The sequence below is a fragment of the Thamnophis sirtalis genome, unplaced genomic scaffold (assembly GCF_051295495.1).
Source record: "Thamnophis sirtalis isolate CommonGarterSnake01/CBP01778 unplaced genomic scaffold, rThaSir2_p1.2 scaffold_2, whole genome shotgun sequence".
Lineage (NCBI taxonomy): Eukaryota > Metazoa > Chordata > Lepidosauria > Squamata > Natricidae > Thamnophis > Thamnophis sirtalis.
The window spans coordinates 61,156,185-61,183,748 of NW_028261382.1; the positions used below are offsets into that span (position 1 = coordinate 61,156,185).

At 42.5% G+C, this 27,564-nt stretch overlaps 1 protein-coding gene across 8 annotated transcripts in view; it reads right to left on the reverse strand.

Annotated features, from left to right (window-relative positions):
• ARVCF (ARVCF delta catenin family member) overlaps positions 1-27,564 on the reverse strand; it is a 317,630-nt gene that overhangs the window by 81,646 nt on the left and 208,420 nt on the right. For all 8 annotated transcript variants that reach the window (XM_087705749.1, XM_087705751.1, XM_087705748.1 and 5 more), the window contains 2 exons: positions 25,931-26,089; positions 11,013-11,620 (listed from right to left, as the gene is read on the reverse strand). In XM_087705749.1, the coding sequence (XP_087561875.1) occupies positions 11,013-11,620; positions 25,931-26,089 (767 nt within the window). The remainder of the gene's footprint in view (positions 1-11,012; positions 11,621-25,930; positions 26,090-27,564) is intronic.

The window sequence follows — 27,564 nt, forward strand, 5'->3', positions numbered from 1 at the left end:
TGCATATATTCCCAGCCCAAAAATGGAACGACAAGGAATTTACAAAAGCCCTCCAAAGAAAGCAATTGTCAAATGCAGGCTAGGCCACATTATCCTCCCCCTCCACAGTGCCATATTACAGGAAATAAATGCAATCTATATTCAGCTAAACAAGAGGTAAATATGCAATTCATCAAACTTAGCCGTTTCAGCATGGAAAACCTGTGAGGGTTATAAATAAGGGAGGCCCTGAATTCTGCATTTATGAGGATAAATCTTCCTTTCTAAAAATACTCCTTAAAGGAACATTAAGCTGGTTTCTTTTTCAATCCATTTTTTTAAAAAGCGAAAACAAAGCCCTATCAATAGATGAATAACAGGCGAACAATGGCGGTAGAATATTGGTAAATATTGGTAAAATACAAGATATTTCAAGAAGGAAACGCCTTGAGGCTGACTTACAACCATTCCTTGAACAACTGGCTTTAGTCTTTCCTTGAAGATGTTTCACTTCTCATCCAAGAAGCTTCTTCAGTTCTGACTGAAGAGGCTGAATCGTCAGAAATGAAGAAGCATCTTTCTGCTGAGTCACATCATTCTACTTATTCTCCTATTTCTAAATATTCTTTTCTCTTTTTCTTCTTTATTTGTGTCTTCTATCAGCAGAAAAAAGTATTGTAAACAAGGTAAAGATATGTTTTAAATCAGAATTATATTAAGAAACTTAAAGCTGTTGGATAATTAGGTTGCGTTGATTATACAAAACTTGAAACCTGAAATTTGAAGATTCATATTGTTAAGGGAGAACAGGTGGAAAAGAAATGATAAATCATTTATTTTTAAAGAGAAGGAATTTTTTTACTGTTTGTGCATGTTAAAACACTAGAAATTGGAAAATGTGAGAAGAAAAGTAATACGGCTAAAATTGGAAACAATATAATATCAAACGAATTATGTTTTTTTGGTGAGAATGCTAAAGGGGGAATTCGGACAACCACTCAGTTCACAAAAGAAGTTTTAGTATGTAACAAAAATAAGAAAAAAAAACTTTTAAAAAGAACTGAAAAAGCTTCTTGGATGAGAAGTGAAACGTCTTCGAAGAAAAACCAGAAAGTCCAGTTGTCTCTTCAAAAGACGCCTCTGGGACAACCAGTATCTGGAGGACTGAGAAGCTCCATAGACATTTAGTGATACACTCCTTGATCATGATTTACCCCAGATTTCCCTCTAATCCTTTTAGTGATCATAGTCAGATTTCACACATCATGGCTAAATCAGTCTAATGCTCCCTTATCCCACCGTCCAAGGCAGAGATTGACTTGACATATCACATTAAGCCACTTGATGCTTTGGCTGAGCACGCTGAGCTCTAAAAACTGGGTAAGACTTTGCATGTGGTGTGTGGTCTCAGCCAACTGTGGTTTATTTGTTCAACCATGGCTTAGCAGGATTGTTGTGGCCTGCTTGACGCCGGCCTCTCCAGCAACTGAATAGGAGGAGGAGGTGTGGGATTCAGGGGTCAGCATCGAGGCAACCTGAGAGCTCCGAGGGGGAAGAGGGAATGGAGCTGGCAGAGAGAGAGAGACAGAGATAGAGAGACAGACTGACAGACAGATAGAGGCAGAGCCTGGGCTGTCCGTCAGCCCTCAAATGGAGAGTCAACAGCCCCCAGGTCTGAAGGTGGCTGATGAGGAAGAGAAGGAACAGCGGAGATCAGTGCCTGACACACAGATGCACAGAAGGCAGAGGAGAGGAGAGCAGTGGAAATCTAGGGACTGGTCCTTGGGACAGAAGAGCCACCGCTGCTAGTGAAGACCCACCCTAGCTCTGGGGATAAAAGGCAGGGGGCAGAGATGAATAGATGTGGCAGACAACTATTCATCTCCCTGTCAGACAGACTTGTTGGCCTGCGGTGAGAGAAAAACTTTTCGCTGGCGCTCCTAATAAAGGAATCATTGACTTAAATACAGAGGGTTTGTCGTGTTTGGGGACAAGGATATGTGAAGGCAAGCAGAGCACAGAAGGGGTTTCGTCCACAACAGACAATGCTATCAAAGGGAATCAACCAAGAGATCATTCTGGATCTCCCGGGTTCAGCGGCGGCATATCACTCAATGCCAGTTGCAGGGGAACAGCTGCAGAGGAGACGCAATGCTTCCATGACATGACACGCGGTAGGCCATCTCAAGCCATCTGCTCAGTCTTTTACGACAAGCCCAAGATTATGGCCTTTTTCCTCTCCACACATAATTAAAACAGGATTTGCTTCGAGAAGACCGAGGGACACACGCCAACCTGAATAGCCAAAGGAGGCTTCAACAAATATGCGAAGGGCGGGGACAGTTAACTGGCTAGTAATTAAGGCCTATTTTGCATCCAGGATCAGACGCAGCAAAGCACACGGCTTGGGAACATCAAGGGGAACTGCATCCTGGTGATCCAGTTTTGGTTGCCATGATATAAACGAGATGTTGAGACTCTAGAAAGAGTGCAGGGAAGAGCAATCAAGATGATGAGGGGACTGGAGGCTAAAACTTATGAAGAACGGTTGCAGGAACTGGGTAGGTCTGGTTTAATGACATGATAGCAGTCTTCCAATGTTTGAGGGGCTGCCCCAAAGAAGAAGGAGTCAAGCTACTCTCCAAAGCACCTGAGGGTAGGACAAGAAGCAACAGATGGAAAATTATCAAGGAGAGAAGCAACCTAGAACTAAGGAGAAATTTCCTGACAGTGAGAACAATTAATCAGTGGAAAGGCTTGACTTCAGAAATTGTATGTGCTCCATCCTTGGAGGCTTTTAAGAAGAGTTCAACAACCATTTATCTGGAATGGTATAGGTTTCCTGCTTGAACGGAGGGTTGGACTAGAAGACCTCCAAGATCCATTCCAAATCGGTTATTCTGTTATCTCCTGGGGTAGGTTTCTCAGTTGCTTCAGGTTTTCCATTCCAGATATGGATCGTTTTCCTGAATCTCTGCTCGGATGCAGCTTTCTTTGGGCAATTATCATGGGACCAAAATTAGCTCGGGCATATAAATTTCCAGGCATGCAGGCAGACGGAAATCTACTTTTGTGCACTAATTTATATTTGCAGGCGCTTTCTGAACCGACCGTTTCTCTCCTCCTGCCACCTCCCAATCCATATTCAAATGCGAGCTTAAAACTGGGTCAACAGTGAGAAGAAAGAGGCAGGCAGGCAGAGAGAGTGGGGAGGGAGGGAGGGAGGGAGAGAGAGGAAGGAAGGGAGCATGGTGCAAAGAACCAGCTACCTGCCTGTTTAGAGACTGGTAGAATTAGGACAAGGAACAAAACTAACAACCAGTTTACCTGAATCACCACCAATTCAGAAATGGATGGCTCTGTGTTGTGCATGCAGGGGAAACGAGATGCCCTGAGCACAATCCACTTAATTAAAACCAGGAGGTACATAAAGAGTCCAGAATAGAATAGAATAGAATAGCAATAGAATAGAATAGCAATTTCAATTTCAATTTCAATAGAAATAGCAATAGCAATAGAATAGCAATAGAATAGAAATAGAATAGAATAGAATAGCAATTTCAATAACAATTTCAATTTCAATTTCAATTTCAATTTCAATTTCAATTTCAATAGCAATAGCAATAGCAATAGCAATAGCAATAGAATAGAACAGAATAGAATAATAGAGTTGGAAGAAACCTTGGAGGTCTTCTAGTCCAACCCCCTGCTTAGGGAGGAAACCCCACACCACTTCAGACAAATGGTTATCCAACATCTTAAAAAACGTGTTGGAGTGTTGGAGCATTCACAACTTCTGGAGGCAAGCAGTTCCACTGATTAATTGTTCTATCTGTTAGGAAATTCCTCCTTAGTACCAAGTTGCTTCTGTCCTTGATTAGTTTCCACCCATTGCTTCTTGTTCTACCCTCAGGTGCCTTGGAGAATAGTTTGACTCCCTCTTCTTTGTGGCAACCCCTGAGATATTGGAAGACTGCTATCATGTCCCCCCTAGTTCTTCTTTTCATTAAACTAGACATACCCAGTTCCTGAAACTGTTCTTCATATGTTTGAGCCTCCAGTCCCCTAATCATCCTTGTTGTTGCTCTTCTCTGCACTCTTTCCAGAGTCTCGATGTCTTTTTTACATCGTGGCAACCAAAACTGAATGCAGTATTTCAAGTGTGGCCTTACCAAGCTACAGATAGTCCTTGACTTACAACCATAATTAAGCCCAACATTTCTGTTGCTAAGTCAGACATTTGTTAAATGAGTTTGCCCATTTTTGCAACTTTTCTTGCCAACGATTGTTAAGTGAATCACTGCAGTTGTTAAGTTAGTAACATGGTCATTAAATCAATCTGGTTTCCCCATTGATTTTGCCATCAGAAGGTCGCAAAAGGGAATCACGTGATGCTGCACGCCGTCATAAATATGAGTTGGTTGCCAAGTGTCTGAATTCTAATCACCTGACTGCAGGGATGCTGCCAATGGTCGTGAATGTGGAAAACTGTCCTAAGTGGCTTTTTTTCCAGTGCCGTTGTAACTCTGAACGGTCACTAAATGAACTGTTATAAGTCAAGGACTACCTGAGTTCTCAAGAAAATCTTCTTTCAATGTCTCTCTGCCAGCCGGGTTGTTTTATCTACGGGCCAAAAGTTCCATTTGTCGGTAGAATTATTAACCTCTGAAGACTTATTGAAAATCAATTCCTCCGCTCATTTCTAAATGGAAGGAAAGGTGTTGGACACACTCTTCCTCTGTCCAACTTCTATTTAACCAATAAAGGGGGAGAAGAGGAAGGCTGGAGTAAATCAGCTGAATGTGTCACTAAGTGGAGAAACGGATGTCAGGGTGATTATAGCAAAGCAGGTGATATCTTGACAACCGACAGCCTTCGGCTAATGGATATTGCCAGACGTTAGCAGAAGCAGGCAGTATATATCACGCAACGGGATCCTAAGTGGCTAACCGAGAAGACAAGGGAGCCTTGGTTTTGATAACGTTGCTCCTCCAGCCTTTGAGGTCCACGGGAGAAAAATCTGAGCTTCAATAACCAGCCCGAAGCAAGGAAAAAAAGAGAGAAGGCTGAAAATCCATGGATGGATGGATATTAGATGGATGGATGAAGGATGGATGCTTGCATGGATGATAGATGGAGGATGGAGGGATGGAGGGATGGAGGATGGAGGGATAATGGATGGATGATAGATGGATGATGGATGGATTGATGATGTATGATAGATGATGGATGGAGGGAGGGAGGGAGGATGGATGGATGGAGGATGGATGTATGGATGGATGATGGATGAGGGAAGGATGGATGGATGGAGGATGGATGGATGATAGATGGAGGGAGGGAGGGCTAATGGATGGATGGATGATGGGATGGATGGATGGATGGGATGGATGGATTGATGGATGATGGATGGATGGATAGCTGGAGGATGGATGGACAGTCCTATTTTAGGTCCACTAGGCCTATAACTAGGCCTATAACTGGAGCTGCACATTATAATCCAAAAATGGAACCTCCATGAGTTCATAAGACACAAGTCTAAATTTATTAACTTGCTCCATGGATTCTTACACGGGAATTCACAATCTAGAACACAGCTTTTTCCAATAGCTGGGATTTCCTTCCCTTCCCTTCCCCTCCTATAAATAACTCAAGGTGAAGGACATATCCAACACACCTTCTTTTTGACACAAGAGCCCTGTGAAGCCCGTTGGGCTGAGAGAGAGTGATTGGTCCAAAGTCACCCAGCCAGCTTTCATACTTAAGATGGGTTTAGAACTTGCAGTCTCCTGGTGATCAATCCAAAGTCACCCAGCTGACTTTCATGGCTAAGACAAAACTAGAACCCATCATCACCTAGTGATGGCCTTAGAGTCATACAACTATTTTTCAGAGCTATGGTGGGACTAGAACTCACATTCTCCTGGTAATCGGTCCATCCATCCAGCTGTTTTTCATGGCTAAGGCAGGACTAGAACTCATTGTCTCCTGGTTTCTAACCTGATGCCTTAACCATGACACCAAACTGGCTGTCTTGTAATGATGGTTAGAATTCCCATTTAGCAAGGAACAGACCATGATTTTCAACAGATTAAGATTGAGAACATGTGCTTGATTTGGGGTCATCCACACACCAAGAGATCTCTGGCTATGGGGAACTGAATCCATAGTTCCTGCAGTGGTGGAATTCAAATTTGTTTACTATCATTTCTGTGGGTGTGGTGGGCGTGGCAGGGGAAGGTTACTGCAAAATCCCATTCCCTTCCCACTCCAGTGGAAGGATATTGCAAAATCTTCATTCCATCCCCACTCCAGGGGAAGGATACTACAAAATCCCCATTCCCCCCCCCCCCCACTCCAGTGGAAGGATACTGTAAAATCCTCATTCCAGGGGAAGGATACTGCAAAATCCCCATTCCCTCCCCACTCCAGGGGAAGGATATTGCAAAATCTTCATTCCATCTCCACTCCAGGGGAAGGATACTGTAAAATCCCCATTCCCTCCCTGCTCCAGGGGAAGGACACTGCAAAATCTTCATTCCCTGCTATCGGTTCTCCAGAACTGGTCAGAACCTGCTGAATACCATCCCTGGCTTCCTGGCCTGGTTCTAACCTCTGAACATTACTACCAAAGCAGAAGGGGAGGGTAGATAGAACAACCCACCTGTAGTAGTCCTCGACTTACAACAGTTCATTTAGTGACCATTCAAACTTACGACATCACTGAAAAAAGTGACTTATGACCATTTTCACAATTATAACCCTTGCAGCATCCCTGTGGTCATGTGATCAAAATTCAAAGGCTTGGCAACTGACTGGTATTTATGACGGTTGCGTTTCTCCTGGGGGTCCTATGATCCCCTTTTGCGACCTTCTGACAGAGTCAGTGGGGAAGTCAGATTAACTTAATGATGGTATTACTAATGTAGCATCTACAGTGATTCACATCACGACGGTGTCAAGAAAAGTCATAAAGTTGGGATCCGATTGTGGCGGTTAGTCGAGGACTTACCAGTATATAATCATGATTGGATTTTGCCAGCAAAAGCTGCGATTCCCTTCCCCTCCTATTCATCAGCTTTGAGGGGTGCAACCCAATCTCCCACCTTTTACTGAGTTTTGCTTTTCAGGAAAAGGAATAAAATAGATTTTTGTCACCAAGGGTTAATAACAGGGACCTTCATCATTACATTAAAAAGAGAAATCATTACTTATTGCCAGACTTCCTCGGTGGTGAAAGACAGATGATAATTTATTCATGTAAAAATTGCTTTGAGACTTCCTGAAGTCGGTGAGAGACGGATGGTTGCCACAGACCTTGCCAACTTGTTTACGTCGGGACAAGATGCGTTCAAATTAAACGCCTTTATAAAGTTCCTTGATCAAATTTAAATAAGAAAAGTCTCCAATCCTTTAAATGTGCAAAGGCATCAGCAATATACTGAATACTAGTAGCTGGATACCCGTGCTTTGCTACGAAACTATGAAAGAGAAATCCGGTTCACTCTGGTTCAAACTGTTGGCTGAGTGGTGGTCGGTGATTGAAACGCATAAGGGAATATCGCTCCCATCGCCTTGAGTCCGGAAGCAGTTCCATAGGTGGAAGGCGTAGACATGTTAGTACTGTAAGGAGCCCCAGACCACTCCTTCGTGAAGGAGTGGAACGTCTGCCAGTTTGAACTGAGGTAACGGAATGTGAGGCAACCGGCAGTTGGAACAGAGTTCTTTTCAGGTGGGGAGGGAGAGTAGAACATCTAACACCTTAGAATCAGAGCGTGTTAATTACTGTATAAGAAATACTAATGATCTGATGGTCATTTCGAAAAATCCTTTCTTAGCGAGCACCTAGAAGCCAAGAGGAACATATGCGGTTCTGGAGATTTTGTGACGAGTGAGTGGTATTTGGCTTATATATATATATGCCAAATACCACTCACTCATCACGAAATCTCATATGTATGTATGTATGTATGTATGTATGTATGTATGTATGTATGTATGTATGTATGTGTATATGTATATATATGTATGTATGTAAAAAAAAATCTAATAGATACCTTTCACCTTGGCTTGGCTGATAATGGATAAGAGCCTGTGGCCTAATGGCTAAGATGTCTGCCTAGTATGTAATATAGCCCAGGTTCAAATCCCAGTAAGGGTATGGCTAGCTGGTGAGAGCTAAATAGCTTGAAATAGATCTATACTAGTCTCCCTTTATTTATTTATCAGCACAAATACAACATATATACATACATACATACATACATACATACATACATACATACATACATACATGGAGAATTTCAATTGCTAAGCAGGATGACTGTTAAGTGAGTTGCGTCTGATTTTATGAACATTTTTGCCATGGTTGGTAAGTGAATCATTGCAGTCGTTATGTAAATCACGCAGTCATTAAGCCCATCTGGATTTCCACCATTGACTTTGCTGGCTGGAAGCCAACTGAGAGGGGTCAAAAGTGTTGATCGTCTGACCCAGGGGATGCTACAACCGTCATAAGTATGAGTCAATTGCCAAGCGCCTGAATTTTGATCAAAGGATCACAGGGATGCTGCAATGGTCCATGAGTGCAGGGACTAGTTGTCCATCATTTTTTCCAGCCCCGTTGTAGCTCCAAGCAGTCATTGAGATAATTGTCCTTAGTCAAGGACTATCTGTAACATACTGAGCAGGGTGTGCTCAGACAACTCATTAAACCTCCAGAAACCTATGCAAGGTTAACGCCGATCAAACTTTCATGTTACGCATATACACATACCATCTTCAAAATTTTAACAGATTTGGTTTATGGCGCTCTCTGGTTGCTTTCTTGTAGACATCTCATTACCTGACTGAGTAACATCATCAGTGCCAGAATAGAATGGGGCTTGGACTCTGTTTGTACAGACCTCCTCACCAGTGATCAATAGCCCGATAAGCCGAGATTGACAGGATTCACACTAAACCCACAACCCAGTTTTAAACATCACTCTAATCAGAGAACTACCAACTCAGACAAACAAGCTAACAGAAAACAACAGCTTATTCAAGGAACCACCAAGAATACTCCCACCCTACACTGGCAGGGAAAGCCATTTGTATAAACACAGAGTAAGCCCTACTCCCTTCTAGCACTGATGGTGTTACTTAGTTGGGTAATAAAATGTCTGCAGCAAAACAAGCAAACTCAGAGAGCACCAAGGAGCATAGAGTCCAGCTCTTCCTCCACCCCTCTTCCTTCTTTCTACAAACCGCACTCCCTTATAAACTGATGATGTTCCCTAATAGGGTAATGAAACGTCTGCAAGAAAACTAGCAAGCTCAGAGAGCACCAAGGACCCCACAGTCACCCCACTCCCTTTTAAAGTGATAATATTCCCTAGTTGGGTGATGAAACATCTGCAGCAAAACAGCCAGGCTCAGAGGTGGACGCCACAGTTCAACCCTGAGCTACAAATCGTGCTTTCTTTTTGAGATCTGGTTCAACGTACTGTATCAACGGAGTCACCCTTGAGCAAAGGAACTTAATGACAGTTAAGTGAGACAGGTGGCATGTTACCAACTTTCAATGATTAAATTCTGGGCCTTGGATAGTGTTTGGCTAGGTGTATTCATCTACTGGAATCCCCCTATTGCAGTATTATTATACTTCTATAATAACAACATCAAGCTTCATATCTGTCTGTCTGTCTGTCTGTCTGTCTGTCTGTCTATCTATCTATCGAATCTATCTATCTATCTATCTATCTATCTATCTATCTATCTATCTATCTATCTATCTATCTATCTATCTATCATCTATCTATCTACTGTATCTATATCTATCTATCTATCTATCTCTCAATCTCTCTATTGTATCTATCTATCTATCTATCTATCTATCTATCTATCTATCTATCTATCTATCTATCTCTATCTATCTATCTATCTATCTATCATCTATCTATCTCTATCTATCTATCTCTATCTATCTATCTATCTATCTATCATCTACTGTATTTATCTATATCTCTATCTCTATCTATCTATCTATCTATCTATCTATCTGCTCTATCTATCTATCTATCTATCTATCTATCTATTGTATCTATCTCTATCTATCTATCTATCTATCTATCTATCTATCTATCTATCTATCATCTATCTATCTACTGTATCTATATCTATCTATCTATCTATCTCTCAATCTCTCTCTCCTATCTATCTATCTATCTATCTATCTATCTATCTCTCTATCTATCTATCTATCTATCTATCATCTATCTATCTCTATCTATCTATCTATCTATCTATCTATCTATCTATCTATCTATCTATCTATCATCTACTGTATTTATCTATATCTCTATCTCTATCTATCTATCTATCTATCTATCTATCTATCTATCTATCTATCATCATCTTTCTCTATCTCTAGCTAGATAGCTAGATATAGATATATAATATAACCTATCAACCCCTTACCTAGAAGTAAGGGGAAATTTCCTGACAGTGAGAACAACCAGTCAATGGCTTGCCTACAGAAGCTGTGGGAGCTTTATCACTGGGAGTTTTCAAGAAGGGCCTGGGCAACCATATGTCTGGAATGGTATAGGCTCTTGCCTGAACGGTGGGGCTGGACTAGAAGACCTCCAGGGTCCCTACCAACTGTTATTCTGTTAATCAGTGGGATGGCTTGCCTGCAGGAGTTGTGGGTGCTCCATCATTGGAGGCTTTTAAGAAGAGATTGGACAACTATTTGTCTGCAATGGTCTTCTGCTTGAGCAGGGGGTTGGACTAGAAGAACTCCAAGGTCCCTTCCAACCCTCTTATTCTGTATTCTGTATTGCCATGCCAAACCCTCGCTCCTTTTTCAAAGCAGAGTAGGAAAAGAAACTCCAGACAAGCATGAACATTCTTGAGATAAATAATCTTAGAATAGTGGCCTATAATAATGAGGTCTTCTCCAAGTCCAAACCAAGCAGAATTTCCACTGGTTCCTGCAGGACAGGACTCCTACAACGACCTTCCTACCCCAGACCATTTAAACGTGCATTTACCTTCCCTTGTGAGGCCTCCCTCTTTCGGGCATCCCAGCCGACGTTCTCCGATTCACCGTCGAGTACTCTGGATCGAGTTCATAACCTTCGTCGTCAATTCCGAGGCTGCGGTTATCGTCCTCCAGCCCGTACGGCTCCGGTTGGAACCGTTCCGGCTGGGAGCGGTTCAGGTCTGCGTTGCTGCCCGTCGGCACCTGAGGCTGGGCCAGAGGTCCATAGTTATCCCTCCTGCTTGGCAAAGTGAAGCTACCATCCTCGGGCCGGTAATTGTTCCCCGGTACGTAGCCGTAATGCGGGCGGTAATTGACACTCCGGGACAAGCTTCCATAATTGTCCGGCAGGTCTCCATAACCATTGTGGCTTACGAAGGAACGATATTGGCCATCGTGACTCTCTGGATAGGAATCGTTGTAGCTGTTGTAAGCTCGGCTCAGAGTGGACGATGCCTGGGGGGTGATGTACCGTTCTCCGTTCTTGACCTGCCTTCTGTCTATGGAGTCAGTGTAGCTACCCATGGGGGAGGATCCATCCATCGTTGGGAGGCCATCAGGACCAAGGGGAACTTGGCGCACCGTTCTAGTTGTGACGGTCTTGACCATCTTGGTTACCTGTGAGGAAGAAAGAGGGAGAAAGGAACACAGACATAATTTATTTTGGGGGGACCTCAGTAGGCTTCAGTGTAGATTATTTTACACCCACACTTTTGCACCAATGCCAATCCCAACCCAAGGGAATGAGTGGATGAGCCTTCGGCCATCAATTGATATCCTTCACAAGGACGTTGGAAGTGCTCTGTAAAAGATCTAGGCCTATCTCAGTCAACATCCTCTTCGTCATCATCTTCTTCTTCTTTTAATGACCCCATAATCCCCTGCTCTGGACCAAAAGCTTTGACCTTAATAGAAAAGTTCATGAAACACAACCTTCATGAAGTTCACCTTCCAGCTACCAGCCCTGGCTGACATCTTCGCATCTCGCTGTTTGAGGAAGTGGCATAGCATTCTCGGAGACTCTTCCCATCCTGCTTACAATCTTTTTAGACTGTTGCCCTCTGGCAGAAGATGCAGAACCATTAAAACTCGGACCACATGTCCTCTGAATAGCTTTTATCCCAGAGGTATAATGGCACTCAACAATGAACTAAAGGCAATAAAAATTTACTGATTTATTTAAGTTTTACTTCTAATTGCTTATGTCACCTGCAATCTCTAGGAAAGTATGGAAAACATCTTAGGTGGATTGTTGTCTTTTAATTTCCTTCCTAATCTATTTTTGCTCTATAAAAGCTTTCTAGTCAGCTGGGCTAGGTGAAAATACCTCAGCATATTTTAGAAACATGTAAGATTTTTGAAGATTTAAAGATTTCCATTTCAGAAAGAAAAGTATGTTATTAAGCTGCATTAGATTTTATTACTGTACCTAGAAGCCCCCATGATTGTTGCTATCTTCTATAACCATCATCACATCCTCTGTTAAGCACATTGGCTACAAGCATACTCCACAATTCTCTGTCCACAGCTACTGTCTCCACATCCTTTCATTTAAGATTGATTTTAATGAGTTATTAAAATGAGTCATCAATGAGCTATTGAACAGCACTACTTGGTCTGTTGTGTGGATGCTTGGGTGGTTTAGGGGCGGGGAATTTTTTTGGTGTGTGTGTGTGTGTGCGTGTTTGGGGATTGTTTTGTGTGTTGGGCCTGGTCTCTGGGTGCTATGTGAATTTCGTTGTATGTGTATACTGTGTATGTACGTACAATGACAATAAAGTAAAGTAAACATGACCTTAATAGAAAAGTTCATGAAGCACAACCTTTGAAGCAAGATTAGGTAAAGATAAAGGTTCCCCTTGCACATCTGTGCTAGTCGTTCCTGACTCTAGGGGGCGGTGCTCATCTCCATTTCAAAGCCGAAGAGCCAGCGCTGTCCAAAGATGTCTCCATGGTCATGTGGCCAGCATGACTCAGCACCGAAGTGCATCGAACACCGTCACCTTCCAACCAATGGTGGTTCCTATTTTTCTACTTGCATTTTTACATGCTTTCAAACTGCTAGGTTGGCAGGAGCTGGGACAAGTCACGGGAGCTCATTCTGTTACGCGGCACTAGGGATTCGAACCGCCAAACCACCAACCTTTCTGATCGACAAGCTCAGCGTCTTCGCCACTGAGCCACCACGTGTCTTGCTTCACTGTATCTTGCTTCAAAACAATCCCCCATAAGTTCTGTTCACGATCTTTCACCCCTATAAACATGCCACTTGGCTAAAGACCCCGACCGGCGTTCGCTCACCAAGGGGGTGGAATTGAAGCCAGCCACCCTTTAATAACACAAACACATGTTGTCGAAAGGACAGGGTAAACACAGCATGTTCTGTGAATGTCTGACACCCGTGGGTGTTGGTATGTACTGCCAGGGTAACAACACCCCGCAAAGTTTTGAACAGCCAAAGCTCGTTATTAATAACCTCCAACAGACAGCATGCATGTGAAAATAAGCAGATAGGAAAGAAAGAGAAATCAGTTTTAGCCAATGTTTTCACCCTGCCTTCCTTCTTCACAACAAGAGGTTGTCTTAGATTTACCCACCAACAAAACACTCCACCGCCCCACCAGAGCTGGGCAAGAAAATTCCACACAAGTAGATTTGGGGGGGGGAGGGTAAAAGATCTCTTGTAAAATGAAGCCCAACTGGGTGACTTCGGGCCAGTCTCTCACTCCCAGTCTCCAACCCCACCTCACGGGGCTGTTTTTGTGGGGAAAATAGCATGAGGAAAGTATGCTGGGTATGTTCGCCACCTTGCATTATTTGTAAAAATAATACAGGCAGGGTGTAAATGAATAATAAGTCACTTCAGTATCCTGCCAACAAATAATTAAGCTTTTTTTGAAATGGTGTAGGGTCTCCTGCTTGGGCGGGGGTTGGAGCAGAAGACCATTCTTTCCCTTCATTCCATATTCTATTCTATTCTATTCATTATTCTGTTCTATTCTATTCCTTTCATTATTCTATTCTATTTTGTTCCATTCCATTCATTATTCTATTCCATTCCATTCCATTCTATTCCATTCCATTTTATTATTCTACTCTATTATTATTCTATTCTGTTCTATTCCATTCATTATTCTATTCCATTCCATTTTATTATTCTCCTCTATTATTATTCTATTCTATTCCATTCATTATTCTATTCTATTCTATTCCATTCTGTTCCATTATTATTATTCTACTCTAGTATTATTCTATTCTATTCCATTCCATTTTATTATTCTACTCTAGTATTATTCTATTCTATTCTATTCCATTCCATTTTATTATTCTACTCTATTATGCTATGCTATGCTATTCTATTCTGTTCCATTCATTATTCTGTTCTATTCTATTCTATTCCTTTCATTATTCTATTCTATTCTGTTCCATTCCATTCATTATTCTATTCCATTCCATTCTATTATTCTACTCTATTATTATTCTATTCTATTCTATTCCATTCCATTTTATTATTCTACTCTATTATGCTATGCTATGCTATTCTATTCTGTTCCATTCATTATTCTGTTCTATTCTATTCTATTCCTTTCATTATTCTATTCTATTCTGTTCCATTCCATTCATTATTCTATTCCATTCCATTCTATTATTCTACTCTATTATTATTCTATTCTATTCTATTCCATTCATTATTCTGTTCTATTCTATTCCTTTCATTATTCTATTCTATTCCATTCCATTATTCTACTCTATTATTATTCTATTCCATTCATTATTCTATTCCATTCTGTTCCATTCCATTTTATTATTCTACTCTAGTATTATTCTACTCTATTATTATTCTATTCTATTCCATTCATTATTCCATTCCATTTTATTATTCTCCTCTATTATTATTCTATTCCATTCATTATTCTATTCCATTCTGTTCCATTCCATTTTATTATTCTACTCTATTATTATTCTACTCTATTATTCTATTCCATTCCATTCCATTTTATTATTCTACTCTATTATTCTATTCTATTCTATTCTATTCCATTCTATTCTATTCCTATTCCATTTCCTAAGAGAGAGAGCAAATGCAACCCAGTTACTTTTCCTGTGGTTTTAGAGGTCTTCTCAACTTGGCTGAGGCAGCCATTCTCAGCCCACCTTGCTCTGTCCAGGGTCCTGACGTCAGCCCCTTTTATCCAACATAACCCTTCCTTGATGGAAGCTGTCAAAACATGAACGATCTCTTTGTCAGACTCATGTCATAAAACACCAAGTGGGGGAAGGAGGAAGCACTGAAGGATAAAAGCATCTTGACATTTCCAAGTACTTATTTTTGGACAGCTCGGCTGTAAAATTATTAGGCCAAAAAAAAAAGGGACAAGCCATTATCTTATTAGCAGAAGGTTGTAAAAGCGGGGGGGGGGGGGTTGCTCTTGAGGCTGATGGAACGGGAAGGCTCAGGTCTTCCTTCCCCAACGGCCGTTTTAATTAAAAAGGTCTTTTGCTTTTCGAAAATGCATGGGAGAAGTCAAGATCATTTCCGTGAGGTCCTGGCACTCTGTGTTTTCTTGCAGAACTTTCATTACCCAAGGGGCTTACATCATCAGAGTTAGAAGGGAGAGGGGTTCACAGAGAGGAGGAGGAGGAAGAGGAGGAGGAGGAGGAGGAGGGGGAAGAAGAGGAGGAGGAGGAGGAGGAGGACTGTGGGCTTCTTGGTCCTCTCTCTTAACTGGGTTGTTTTCTTGCAGACATTTCATTACCCAACAAGGTTACATCATCAGAGTTAGAAGAGAGAGGAGTTCACAGAGAGGAGGAGGAGGAGGAGGAGGAGGAGGAAGAGGAGGAGGAGGAGGAGGAGGAGGAGGACGACGACGACGACGACGACGACGACTGTGGGCTTCTTGGTCCTCTCTCTTAGCTGGGTTGTTTTCTTGCAGACATTTCATTACCCAACAAGGTTACATCATCAGAGTTAGAAGAGAGAGGAGTTCACAGAGAGGAGGAGGAGGAGGAGGAGGAGGAGGAGGAGGAGGAGGAGGAGGAGGAGGAGGAGGACGACGACGACTGTGGGCTTCTTGGTCCTCTCTCTTAACTGGGTTGTTTTCTTGCAGACATTTCATTACCCAACAAGGTTACATCATCAGAGTTAGAAGAGAGAGGAGTTCACAGAGAGGAGGAGGAGGAGGAGGAGGAGGAGGACGACGACGACGACGACGACGACTGTGGGCTTCTTGGTCCTCTCTCTTAACTGGGTTGTTTTCTTGCAGACATTTCATTACCCAACAAGGTTACATCATCAGAGTTAGAAGAGAGAGGAGTTCACAGAGAGGAGGAGGAGGAGGAGGAGGAGGAGGAGGAGGAGGAGGAGGAGGAGGAGGAGGAGGAGGAGGAGGAGGAGGAGGAAGAAGAGGACTGTGGGTTTCTTGGTCCTCTCTCTTAACTGGGTTGTTTTCTTGCAGACATTTCATTACCCAACAAGGTTACATCATCAGAGTTAGAAGAGTGAGGAGTTCAGGGAGGAGGAGGAGGAGGAGGAGGAGGAGGACAATGACAACGACAACGACAACGACAACTGTGGGCTTCTTGGTCCTCTCTCTTAGCTGGGTTGTTTTCTTGCAGACATTTCATTACCCAAGGAGCTTACATCATCTGTGTTAGAAGGGAGAGGAGGAGGAGGAGGAGGAGGAGGAGGAGGAGGAAGAGGAGGAGGAGGAGGAGGAGGAGGAGGAGGAGGAGGAGGAAGAGGAGGAGGAGGAAGAGGAAGAGGAGGACAACAATGACTGTGGGCTTCTTGGTCCTCTCTCTTAGCTGGGTTGTTTTCTTGCAGACATTTCATTACCCAAGGAGCTTACATCATCTGTGTTAGAAGGAGAGGAGGAGGAGGAGGAGGAGGAGGAGGAGGAGGAGGAGGAGGAGGAGGAGGAGGACAACAATGACTGTGGGCTTCTTGGTCCTCTCTCTTATCTGGGTTGTTTTCTTGCAGACATTTCATTACCCAAGGAGGTTACACCATCTGTGTTAGAAGGGAGAGGAGGAGGAGGACTATTTTTGCACACCAAACCGGCAGTACTTCCGGCCACATCCCACCCCTGCTTCAAACAGTCACTAAACGAATAGCTGTAAGATGAGAACTGGCCTCTACCGGCAAATCAACTGTGTCTTTCAATTGTCACAGACAGGGATTTTGTTTGAGCAAAAGTTGGGCCAGGAGAAGAAATCAAGTGACAGAGACCAGAAATGGTGCATGGAAGTTTTATTTTTTATTTTTTTTCCCTGTTCAGAAATCCTTGTGCTTTCAAACAAACATTCACAGGACATGAGCTCGCTTTAATCTGCCGCAGTGCTCATCTGCTGGGAAACTTAAACAGCCTGCACATCGCATCCAAGGTCACCTTTGTGGGTTTAAGATGTTAACATGTTTGCCTCCTAATCGCTTCCACAAAAAAATCAAGGAGGGAAGCCCCACCAAAGCTGCCTGGGGTAAAGTTACAGACAGAAAACCAGCATTCAAATAGCGCCGTGGTGGCACAGTGGTCAAAATGCAGAATTGCAGGCCAATTCTGCCCACTGCCAAGGGTTCCATCCTGACTGGCTCAAGGTTGACTCAGCCTTCCTTCCTTCTGAGGTCGGTAAAATGAGGAGCCGGATTGTTGGGGGCAAGAGGCTGACTCTGTAAACTGCTTAGAGAGGGCTGGAAAGCACTATGAAGTGGTATATGTGCTATATCTATCTATCTATCTATCTATCTATCTATCTATCTATCTATCTATCTATCTATCTATCTATCTATCATCTATCTATCTATCTATCTATCTATCTATCTATCTATCTATCTATCTATCTATCTATCTATCATCTATGCCTTCCATCCATCTGAGGTCAGTAAAATGAGGACCCAGATTGTTGGGGGTAACTGCTTAGAGAAAGGTGGAAAGCACTGTGAAGCAGTATATAAATCTAAATGCTAGTGCTATTTTCCTTCCTTCCTTCCCTTCTTTCCAAGGTATACAGTGATTAGAATGTGGTATTGCAGGTTAATTCTGCCGACTGCCAGGGGTTCGATCCTGACCAGCTCAAGGTTGACTCAGCCTTCCGTCCTTCCGAGGGTGGTAAAACGAGGACCCAGATTGTTGGGGGAAAGAGGCTGACTCTGTAAACTGCTTAGAGAGGGCTGTAAAGGCCTGTGAAGTGGTGTAGAAGTCAAAGTGCTATTGCTATTCAGTAAATGGCATATGCACCTTCTGGGTGCCAGCTATGTCAAAACAGGTGCGCCTTCAATTCCCTCTTTAAAGCCAAAAAACCTGGATGACTTACAGGGAACCGGCTAATTCCATAATCAGTGTTAAGGAATGTCAAACGACTTTGAGATGGTTAGTTTACCTTGAATTTATTTATTTATTGTACACTGCCCAGTGTCCCGCTTTGAGGGAGAAGGGTGGCTCAAAAATGTCAAGAAAGAAAGAAAAAAGAAAGAAAGAGGGAAGGAAACAAACAAAGAAAGAAAGAAAGAAAGAGGGAAGGAAGGAAGGAAAAGAAGGAAGGAGGGAGGGAGAGAAAGAAGGAAGAAAGGAAGGAAAAAGAAAGAGGGAGGGAAGGAAGGAAAAAGGAAGGGGGAGGGAGAAAAGGGAAAGAAAGAATGAATGAAAGGGAGGAAGTAAGTAAGTTGGAAGGAAGGAAAACAAGGAAGGAAAGAAGGAGGGAGAGAAAGAAGGAAGGAAGAAGGAAAGAAAGAAAAAGAAAGAAAGAAAGAAAAAAGGGAGGAGGAAAGAAACAAGAAATGAAAGAAGGAAGGAAGGAGAAAGGGAGGGAAGGAAGGAAAATGAGAGAAGGGAGGGAGGGAAGGAAAGAAAGAAATGAAAGAAAGAAAGAAAGAAAGAAAGAAATGAAAGAAAGAAAGAAAGAAAGAAAGAGAAAGAAAGAGGGAAGGAAGGAAGCAAAGGAGGAAGGAAAGAGGAAAGGAAAGAAGGAAGAAGGGAGGGAAAGAAAAAGAAAGAAAGAAAGAAAAAAAGGAAGGAATTTGCATTCAAGTGAGGTATTCAGCAGGAATTTGGTCTTTCCTAAATAGGAAGCTTGCTATTATCGAAAAAGGCTTCCCTGTCATTTTAATGGGAAAAGATAACAGCCCCGTATCCCTTGCCGTTGTGATAATTGTGACTGTAAACATGCTTCTTATCAGTTACATGGCTATTCTGGGCCCTGCCTATCATCCATTGGCTGGCCTGGCTTTATCTAGCAGATAGCACTTGAAGAGGTCTGCCTACTATTCATCTGAAGCACAAGGCTTAAGTAAGGTCCTCTGTTGAGCTTTTATCTCCCACTTTTTTAAAAAAAATATATTATATTAGAAAACGCAAATAATACCCGAGCGCTGTGCTATTTACACAACAGGGACTGGAGGCAATTAGCACTGCAAGGACGAGAGTGCATTAAATAGTTGAAAATAGAAAACGTGTATCGGGGTTAAATATGATGGTGTGATGTAAATGGAGAGAGGGTGGACAGATCATGCTGAAGAAGTTGCAACGCACCTGGAATTGTTTTGTAACGTGAAAAGAAAAAAGAACGTGAATCCTTGAGCTTAATATTAAAACCTCCACCGCATTGTTGCTTATGAATACCAAGCGAGAAATAGACGGAAAGAAAATGAAAAGATGCCTGGGTATTAAAGCATGAAGTTGCTCACGTTGCCCCTCTTTGCGTTCCCACCGATTTGGTGTTCTGGATTCATCTTTTGATTTAGCTCAAGGTCTAGTAGCCTGATAGTTAGAACAATTTCCTGACCGTCAGAATAATTACTCAATGAAACAACTTGCCTCCGGAAGTTGTGAATGCTCCAACACTGGAAATTTTTAAGAAGAGATTAGAGAACCATTTGTCTGTAGTGGTGTAGGGCTTCCTGCCTAAGCGGGGGGTTGGACTAGAAGACCTCTAAAGTTCCTTCCAACTCTGTTATTCTATTTATTCTATTTATTCTATTTATTCTATTTATTCTATTTATTCTATTTATTCTATTTATTCTATTTATTCTATTTATTCTATTTTATTCTACTCTACTCTCTTCTGTTGTTTCTATTCTATTCTATCCTATTGTTTTCTATTCTTTTCTTTTCTATTCTATTCTATTCATATTCCATTTCTATTCTATTCTACTCTATTCTGTTGTTTCTATTCTATTCCATTCTATTCAGATTTAGATTTTAGATTTTTTTTTAGATTTTTATTATTATTTATAGGCCGCCCTTTTCCCTGAGGGGACTCAGGGTGGCTTACAATTCATGGGAGGGGGTGTGCAAGACAAAACATAAGACAATACGTGAATAAAAAATAAACAATAAAACACAACTTTCATTCAACATTCGGGTGGGGCGGATTAAAATCTTTATCCCCAGGCCTGACGGGATAGCCAGATCTTAAGGGCTGTGCGGAAGGTCTGGACGGTGGTGAGGGTGCGAATCTCCACGGGGAGATCGTTCCAAAGGGTCGGAGCTACTACTGAAAAGGCTCTCCTCCGCATAGTCGCCAGTCGGCACTGACTGGCGGATGGAACTCGGAGGAGGCCTAATCTGTGCGATCTAATAGGTCGAAGGGAGGTAATTGGTAATTCATATTCCATTTCTATTCTATTCTATTCTATTCTTGAAAGCCTCCAGTGATGAAGCTCCCACAACTTCTGAAGGCAACTTCTCTTCCATGAGTTGATTGTTCTCACTGTCAGAAAATTTCTCCTCATTTCCAGATTGAATCTCTCCTTGATCAGTTTCCATCCATTATTCCTCCTCTGGCCTTCGGGTGCTTTGGAAAATAGCTTGACCCCCTTCCTCTCTGTGGCAGCCCCTCAAATATTGGAACATTGCTATCCTGTCTCCCCCAGTCCTTCCCTTCACTAGATTAGCCATGCCCGGTTCCTGCAACCATTCATCGTATGTTTAGCGTAATCGATACGAAAGGGAGAGAATTTTTTAAAAATGCAAATTGCAAAATATACTTATTTTTTTGCAAGCAAGTTACAAAGAGGGTCTCCTGGGGAGGTGAGGGGAGAAGAATTTGTCTCATCAGAAACTCCAAACAGGGCATCTCTTTATCTTTTTGTTCTCTGGGGGACTTCAATTCAGTAGCTTCATTTCATCTCGGATGGAATATGTAGTTATCACAGCAGGTTGCCTTCCCTGGGTCTGTCATCTACAAAGGTCCGTAATCCCTTATGAAAGACATGAAAGGCTGGGAGCTGTCAACACGTCTACTGACAAAGAATTCTACGGAGTAATGACGATGTCACTGTGGAAAGCACAGCCATTTTTTTAAAATACAAAATGCCAAACTTTTCTTTACAGATTTATAGATTAACAGAGGGACCTTGTAGGTCATCTAGTCCAACCCCCTCTGCCCAAGCAGGAGACCCTGCACCATTTCTGACAGATGGCAGTCCGGTTTCTTCTTGAAAGCCTCCAATGATGAAGCTCCCACAACTTCCGAAGGCAACTTCTGTTCTGTTAGTTGGTTGTTCTCACTGTCAGGAAATTCCTCCTTATTTCCAGGTTTAATCTCTCCTTGGTTAGTTTCCATCCAGTATTCCTTCTCTGGGTGCCTCTGGGTGCCTTGGAAAATAGCTTGACCCCCTTCCTCTCTGTGGCAGCCCCTGAAATATTGGAAGACTGCTGTCCTGTCTCCCCTGGTCCTTCTCTTCACTAGACTAGCCATGCCCAGTTCCTACAACTGTTCTTCAGGCCTTTGATCATCTTAGATAGATTCAAATTAACAAAGTTGGAAGGGACCTTGTAGGTCATCTAGTCCAACCTCTTGCCCAAGCAGGAGACCCTACACCTTTTCTGACAGTTGGCTCTCCAGTCTCTTCTTGAAAGCCTCTTTTCTCAGGTCCTTTAACATCTTCTCCATCTTTTGGGAACCATGTCTTTAAAAATTTATTGGTGGGGGGAAAATACCCATGAGGGCACAGATTGTTTTCCTGTAGGTAGTCCTCGACTTATAAACGTTCGTTTAGCGACTGTTCAAAGTTACAACCGTACTGGGAAAGTGACTTTGGACTGGTCAGCTTTCATGGCTAAGATGGGTCAACAACTCACCATCTCCTGGTGATTGGTCCAATGTTACCCAGCTGGCTTTCATGCCTTAAGGAGGGATTAAAACTCACCATTACCTAGTGATTGGGCTAAAGTCATCCACCTGGTTTTCATGCCTAAAATGGGACTAGAACTCACAGTCTCCTAGCGATTGGTCCAAAGTTATCCACCTGGCTTTCATGCCTAAGGCGGGACTAGAACTCACAGTCTCCTTGTGATTGGTCCAAAGTCATCCACCTGGTTTTCCCACTTAAGGCGGGACTAGAACTCACAGTCTCCTTGCGATTGGTCCAAAGTCATCCACCTGGTTTTCCCACTTAAGGCGGGACTAGAACTCACAGTCTCCTAGCGATTGATCCAAAGTCATCCACCTGGTTTTCCCACTTAAGGCGGGACTAGAACTCACAGTCTCCTAGCGATTGATCCAAAGTCATCCACCTGGTTTTCATGCCTAAGGCGGGACTAGAACTCACAGTCTCCTAGTGATTGATCCAAAGTCATCTACCTGGTTTTCCCACTTGGCGGGACTAGAACTCACAGTCTCCTAGCGATTGATCCAAAGTCATCTACCTGGTTTTCATGCCTAAGGCGGGACTAGAACTCACAGTCTCCTAGCGATTGGTCCAAAGTTATCCACCTGGCTTTCATGCCTAAGGCGGGACTAGAACTCACAGTCTCCTTGCGATTGGTCCAAAGTCATCCACCTGGTTTTCCCACTTAAGGCGGGACTAGAACTCACAGTCTCCTAGCGATTGGTCCAAAGAGATCCACCTCATTTTCATGCCTAAGGCGGGACTAGAACTCACAGTCTCCTAGCGATTGGTCCAAAGAGATCCACCTCATTTTCATGCCTAAGGCGGGACTAGAACTCACAGTCTCCTGGTGATTGGTTTCTGGCGCTCTGCTGCACATGAAGATCACCTGGCCAGCACGCATGCTCATGCCAGAATCCAGAAGAGCAGCTGGCGACGGCGCATGTGCCCACAGAGAGGGCTCTGCATGCTACCTTTGGCTCATGTGCCATAAGTTTGCCATCACGGGAATGAGACCTCCTCTTTATCTTCTTCTCTTCCACGCCCTCCACCCTTTCCCATAACTCCGCCCCCACCTCTTCCTCACCTTGTTTACTTCTTGGCCCAAAAGCAAAATAAACACCTTCCAAAATGCGTCAACCGCTTCTAAAATAAACTCCCGTTTGAGAACATCTGCTCCACAGCCAGACAGCGTTTATCCAGCAACGTTTCTTTCTTTTTTCCACTTCTGATTTATTCCTTCACCTGTTATCACGGTCTCCCACCAGCTTCCGGAGAGACCCCCCCACTCTAATCACGCTGAGAAAAACGCTTCCGTTCTCTGCTACACAATCCAGGTAATTTATTGGCACCTTTTACGGTAGTTATTTTGTTCACAGTCTTCCAAAAAAAAACACAGAAGTACCAATTTAGACTGATTTAGACTTTGACGCTGGACACCGAGAGAAGGCAACCGAAGTGCACTGAAGCCTATGGCAGTGATGGCAAACCTTTTCGGCACCAAGTGCCCAAACCAGAACGTGTGTGCACGTGTGCATGTTGGAGCAGCAAAAACCTGAAGACCAGCAGGCTGACTCACGCATTCCTGTTTTTGGCTGGTTTGTGGGGCATTTTTTTTGGCCCGAAAAATGGTCCAAAAATCAGCCTGGAAATGGCTTGGAAAACAGCAAGAAAATGGCCTGGAAAATGCCCCCAAAATTGAGAGAAAACTTTTATAAGATGTTTTATAGATGGCATTTAGATCCTAAAAAATTGGCTTCTATGTATCCGAATTTACATCCTAAAAGCTGGAGATGTGATTGTGTGGACGCTACCTATTTTCACATATGGTGGACTTGCAAAAAGGTTAAAGCATTTTGGATAAAAATATGGTGGATTATGCAAAATGTTCTTTTAAAAAAGGATAAAGTTTACCCCTCAGTTATTTTTGTTAGGTATAATTACTGATTGTACAGATGTAGAGACTAATCTGATTTTGCACTTAATAACTGCAGCTAGATTGTTGCTGGCGCAATATTGGAAGAAGGAAGATTTGCCTATAATTCAAGAATGGACATTGAAAGTAACAAACCCAGCCGAGATGGCCAAAATATCTGCATATCTCAAGGACCATTCAAACGAGAGATACAAACTGGAGTGGAAAAGATGGATTGACTATACTCAAAACAAATATGGGACTAAGAAATTCCAGATAGCTTATGATTAGAGACCAGGAATTATAAATTGTCCAGAGCTAGTCCAGCAAGGAGGAGCTAAAGCTCAATTGAAAGACGTTATTAACTATTTTTTTGGGATTTTTTTAAAGTGTATCTTAAACTGTTTTTGTTAAAGATTTATACCCTGTATACCCTTCTGGGAAGTCGGGAGGAGGGGGAAGGTGGGGGGGGGGCTAGGGGGGAGGATGGGGGGGGGAACTAAATATTTGTAAAAGTTTGTTTTTTAAAAAATGCTCATAAAAAATGCCCCAAAAATGTTGTTTGGGCATTTTCAGGGCATTTTCCAGCACTCTGGTGCCCATGATGATCAGCTGGCCGGAAAAGCAACTGGCAATGGCACGCATGCCCACAGAGAGGGCTCTGCATGCCACCTCTGGCATCCAGGCCACAGGTTCCCCATCTTGGGCCTATGGATTTGGTTTCTGCCCCATTGCCGAAAACAGTCTAAACAAAAGAACATCAACATTCCACTTCGATCTTAAATTTCACTTGGGTGTGAAAGAATAAAAAAAGCAAAGGAAAATATTGACCCTTGAGTGGAAAGGACATCCTGAGTGCCAGTCATGAGAAAAAACTTGACTAATTTGCATGCTGGCCCCACCCACAAACTCTCACCCCCTCCTCCTTCAAATTTTAAGAAGAGCCACTATGGCTGTACAGGTAGTCCTCAACTTATAACCATTTGTTTAGTGACCATTCGAAGTTACAATAGCACCGAAAAAAGTGAGTTGAGGCCATTTGTCACACGTACTTTGCTGCATCCCCTTGGTCAAGTGATCGAAATGCAAATGCTTGGCAACTGGCATGTACTTATGACAGTTGCGGTGTCCTTGGGTCATGTAATCCACTTTTGCGACCTTCTAACAAGCAGAGTCAATGGGGAAACCAAATTCACTTAACAACTGTGTTACTAACAGAACCATTGCTGTGATTTACTTAACAACTGTGGCAAGAAATGTCATAAAATGGGGCAAAGCTCACTTAACAACTATCTCACTTAGCATCAGAAATTTGGGGCTTAATTTGGGGTTGTAAGTTGAGAACTACCTGTATATACAAACTATATTCACCTGTATTCACCCTCCTTTAAGGTAAAGGTTCCCCCGCACATGCATGCTAGCCGTTCCCGACTCTAGGGGGCGGTGCTCATCTCCGTTTCAAAGCCAAAGAGCCAGCGCTGTCCGAAGACGTCTCCGTGGTCATGTGGATGGCATGACTCAATGCCGAAGGCGCAAGGAACGCTGTTCCCTTCCCACCAAAGGTGGTTCCTATTTGTCTACTTGCATTTTTTACATGCTTTTGAACTGCTAGGTTGGCAGAAGCTGGGACAAGTCACAGGAGCTCACTCCGTTATGCGGCACTGGGGATTCGAACTGCCGAACTGCCAACCTTTCTGATCAACAAGCTCAGCGTCTTAAAGGTTAATTCTGCGGGGTCCTTGGTGCTCTCTGAGCTTGGTTGTGAGCAGCAAAACCCTACAGTTCAATCCCGAGCTGCAAATATTTTCTCCTAGAGGTTAATTCAGAAGCTGAGTTAAATCTGTGGTAGGCAACAGTTGACCTCCAAGGTCCCTTCCAGCCCTAGGTTGCAACCATCACTTCCTACCTTTGTCTCCGTCCTTCTGGTGGTCCCGTCTTCTGAAGTCACAATAGAAACATGAGACGTGGGGGTACCAGGGTCTTCTTCGACGGTCACCGTCTCCTCTACCTTCTCTTGGGGCTCCTGCATCATTGCTATAGAGGTCTGGTTGCTGGGGCTTTGCTCCTGGAGAAGAAAGAAAGGGAAGATCTCAAAACCTTCACCTGAAAAGGAGGGGAGCAACCCTACGATAAAATTTAAGAAGGGTATAAGCGCTTGCCCGAGTCAGAACCAAAACTGCCCCCAAAACTCATAGCATAGCATATAGAACAGAACAGAACAGCACAGCACAGTATAGGGAATAGAATATAATACCATAGAATAGCATAGCATAGCATGTCATATCATGGCATGGCATAGAAAGACTAGAATAGAACAGAATAGAACAGCATAGGGGATAGAATATAATAGCGTAGGGAATAGAATAGAATAGAATAGAATAGCATGGCATAGCCATGGCACAGAAAGAATAGGATATAATAGAATATAATAGCATAGAATAGAATATCATAGCATAGAAAGAATAAAATAAAATAGAACAGAACAGCACAGCATAGGGAATAGAATATAATAGCATAGAATAGCATAGCATGGCATAGCATGTCATATCATGGCATAGAAAGACTAGAATAGAACAGAATAGAACAGCATAGGGAATAGAATATAATAGCATAGGGAATAGAATAGAATAGAATAGCATGGCATAGCCATGGCACAGAAAGAATAGGATATAATAGAATATAATAGCATAGAATAGAATAGCATGGCATAGAAAGAATAAAATAAAATAGAACAGAACAGAACAGCACAGCATAGGGAATAGAATATAATAGCATAGAATAGCATAGCATGGCACAGAAATAATAGGATATAATATAATATAATGTAATGTAATGTAATGTAATAGAATAGAATAGAATAGAATAGGAGTAGGAGTAGGAATCAGAATAGAATGGAATGGAATGGAATATATAGAATAGAATATAGAATAAGAATAAGAATAGGATAAGATAGGACAGGACAGGACAGGGTAGAATAGAAAGAATAGAATAGAAATTAGAATAGAATAGAATAGAATAGAATAGTGTGGGAGAAGAGAAGTGAAGAGAATAGAATAGAATTCTTTATTGGCCAAGTGTGATTGGACACACAAGGAATTTGTCTTTGGTGCAGATGCTCTCAGCGTACATAAAAGAAAAGATACGTCACGAACCATAAAGTACAACACTTAATGATAGTCATTGGGTACAAATAAGCAATCAAATCATACGAGGAAACAATCAATATAAATCGTAAGGATACAAGCAACAAAGTTACAGGCATAAAGTCATAAGTGAGAGGAGATGGGTGAATTTACTTTCATTTCCTGGCACATTTCTTAACGCACCGACAACATTTTGCAAAGATTATTGTTATTATGGTTCACGGTGGAGTCAGCCAGATGTTCAGACTGGATCTGGCATTTTTGTCTGCCTATTGAGTCCTTCTCAAAGACCTGGGATAGACATACAGATGTGGATGTTTGATGGTGTAAAACGTCTCATTGCAGGATGTAAGTTGTTCCGAATAAAGCTGCCTTGTGCAATTGACCGATGGGGATT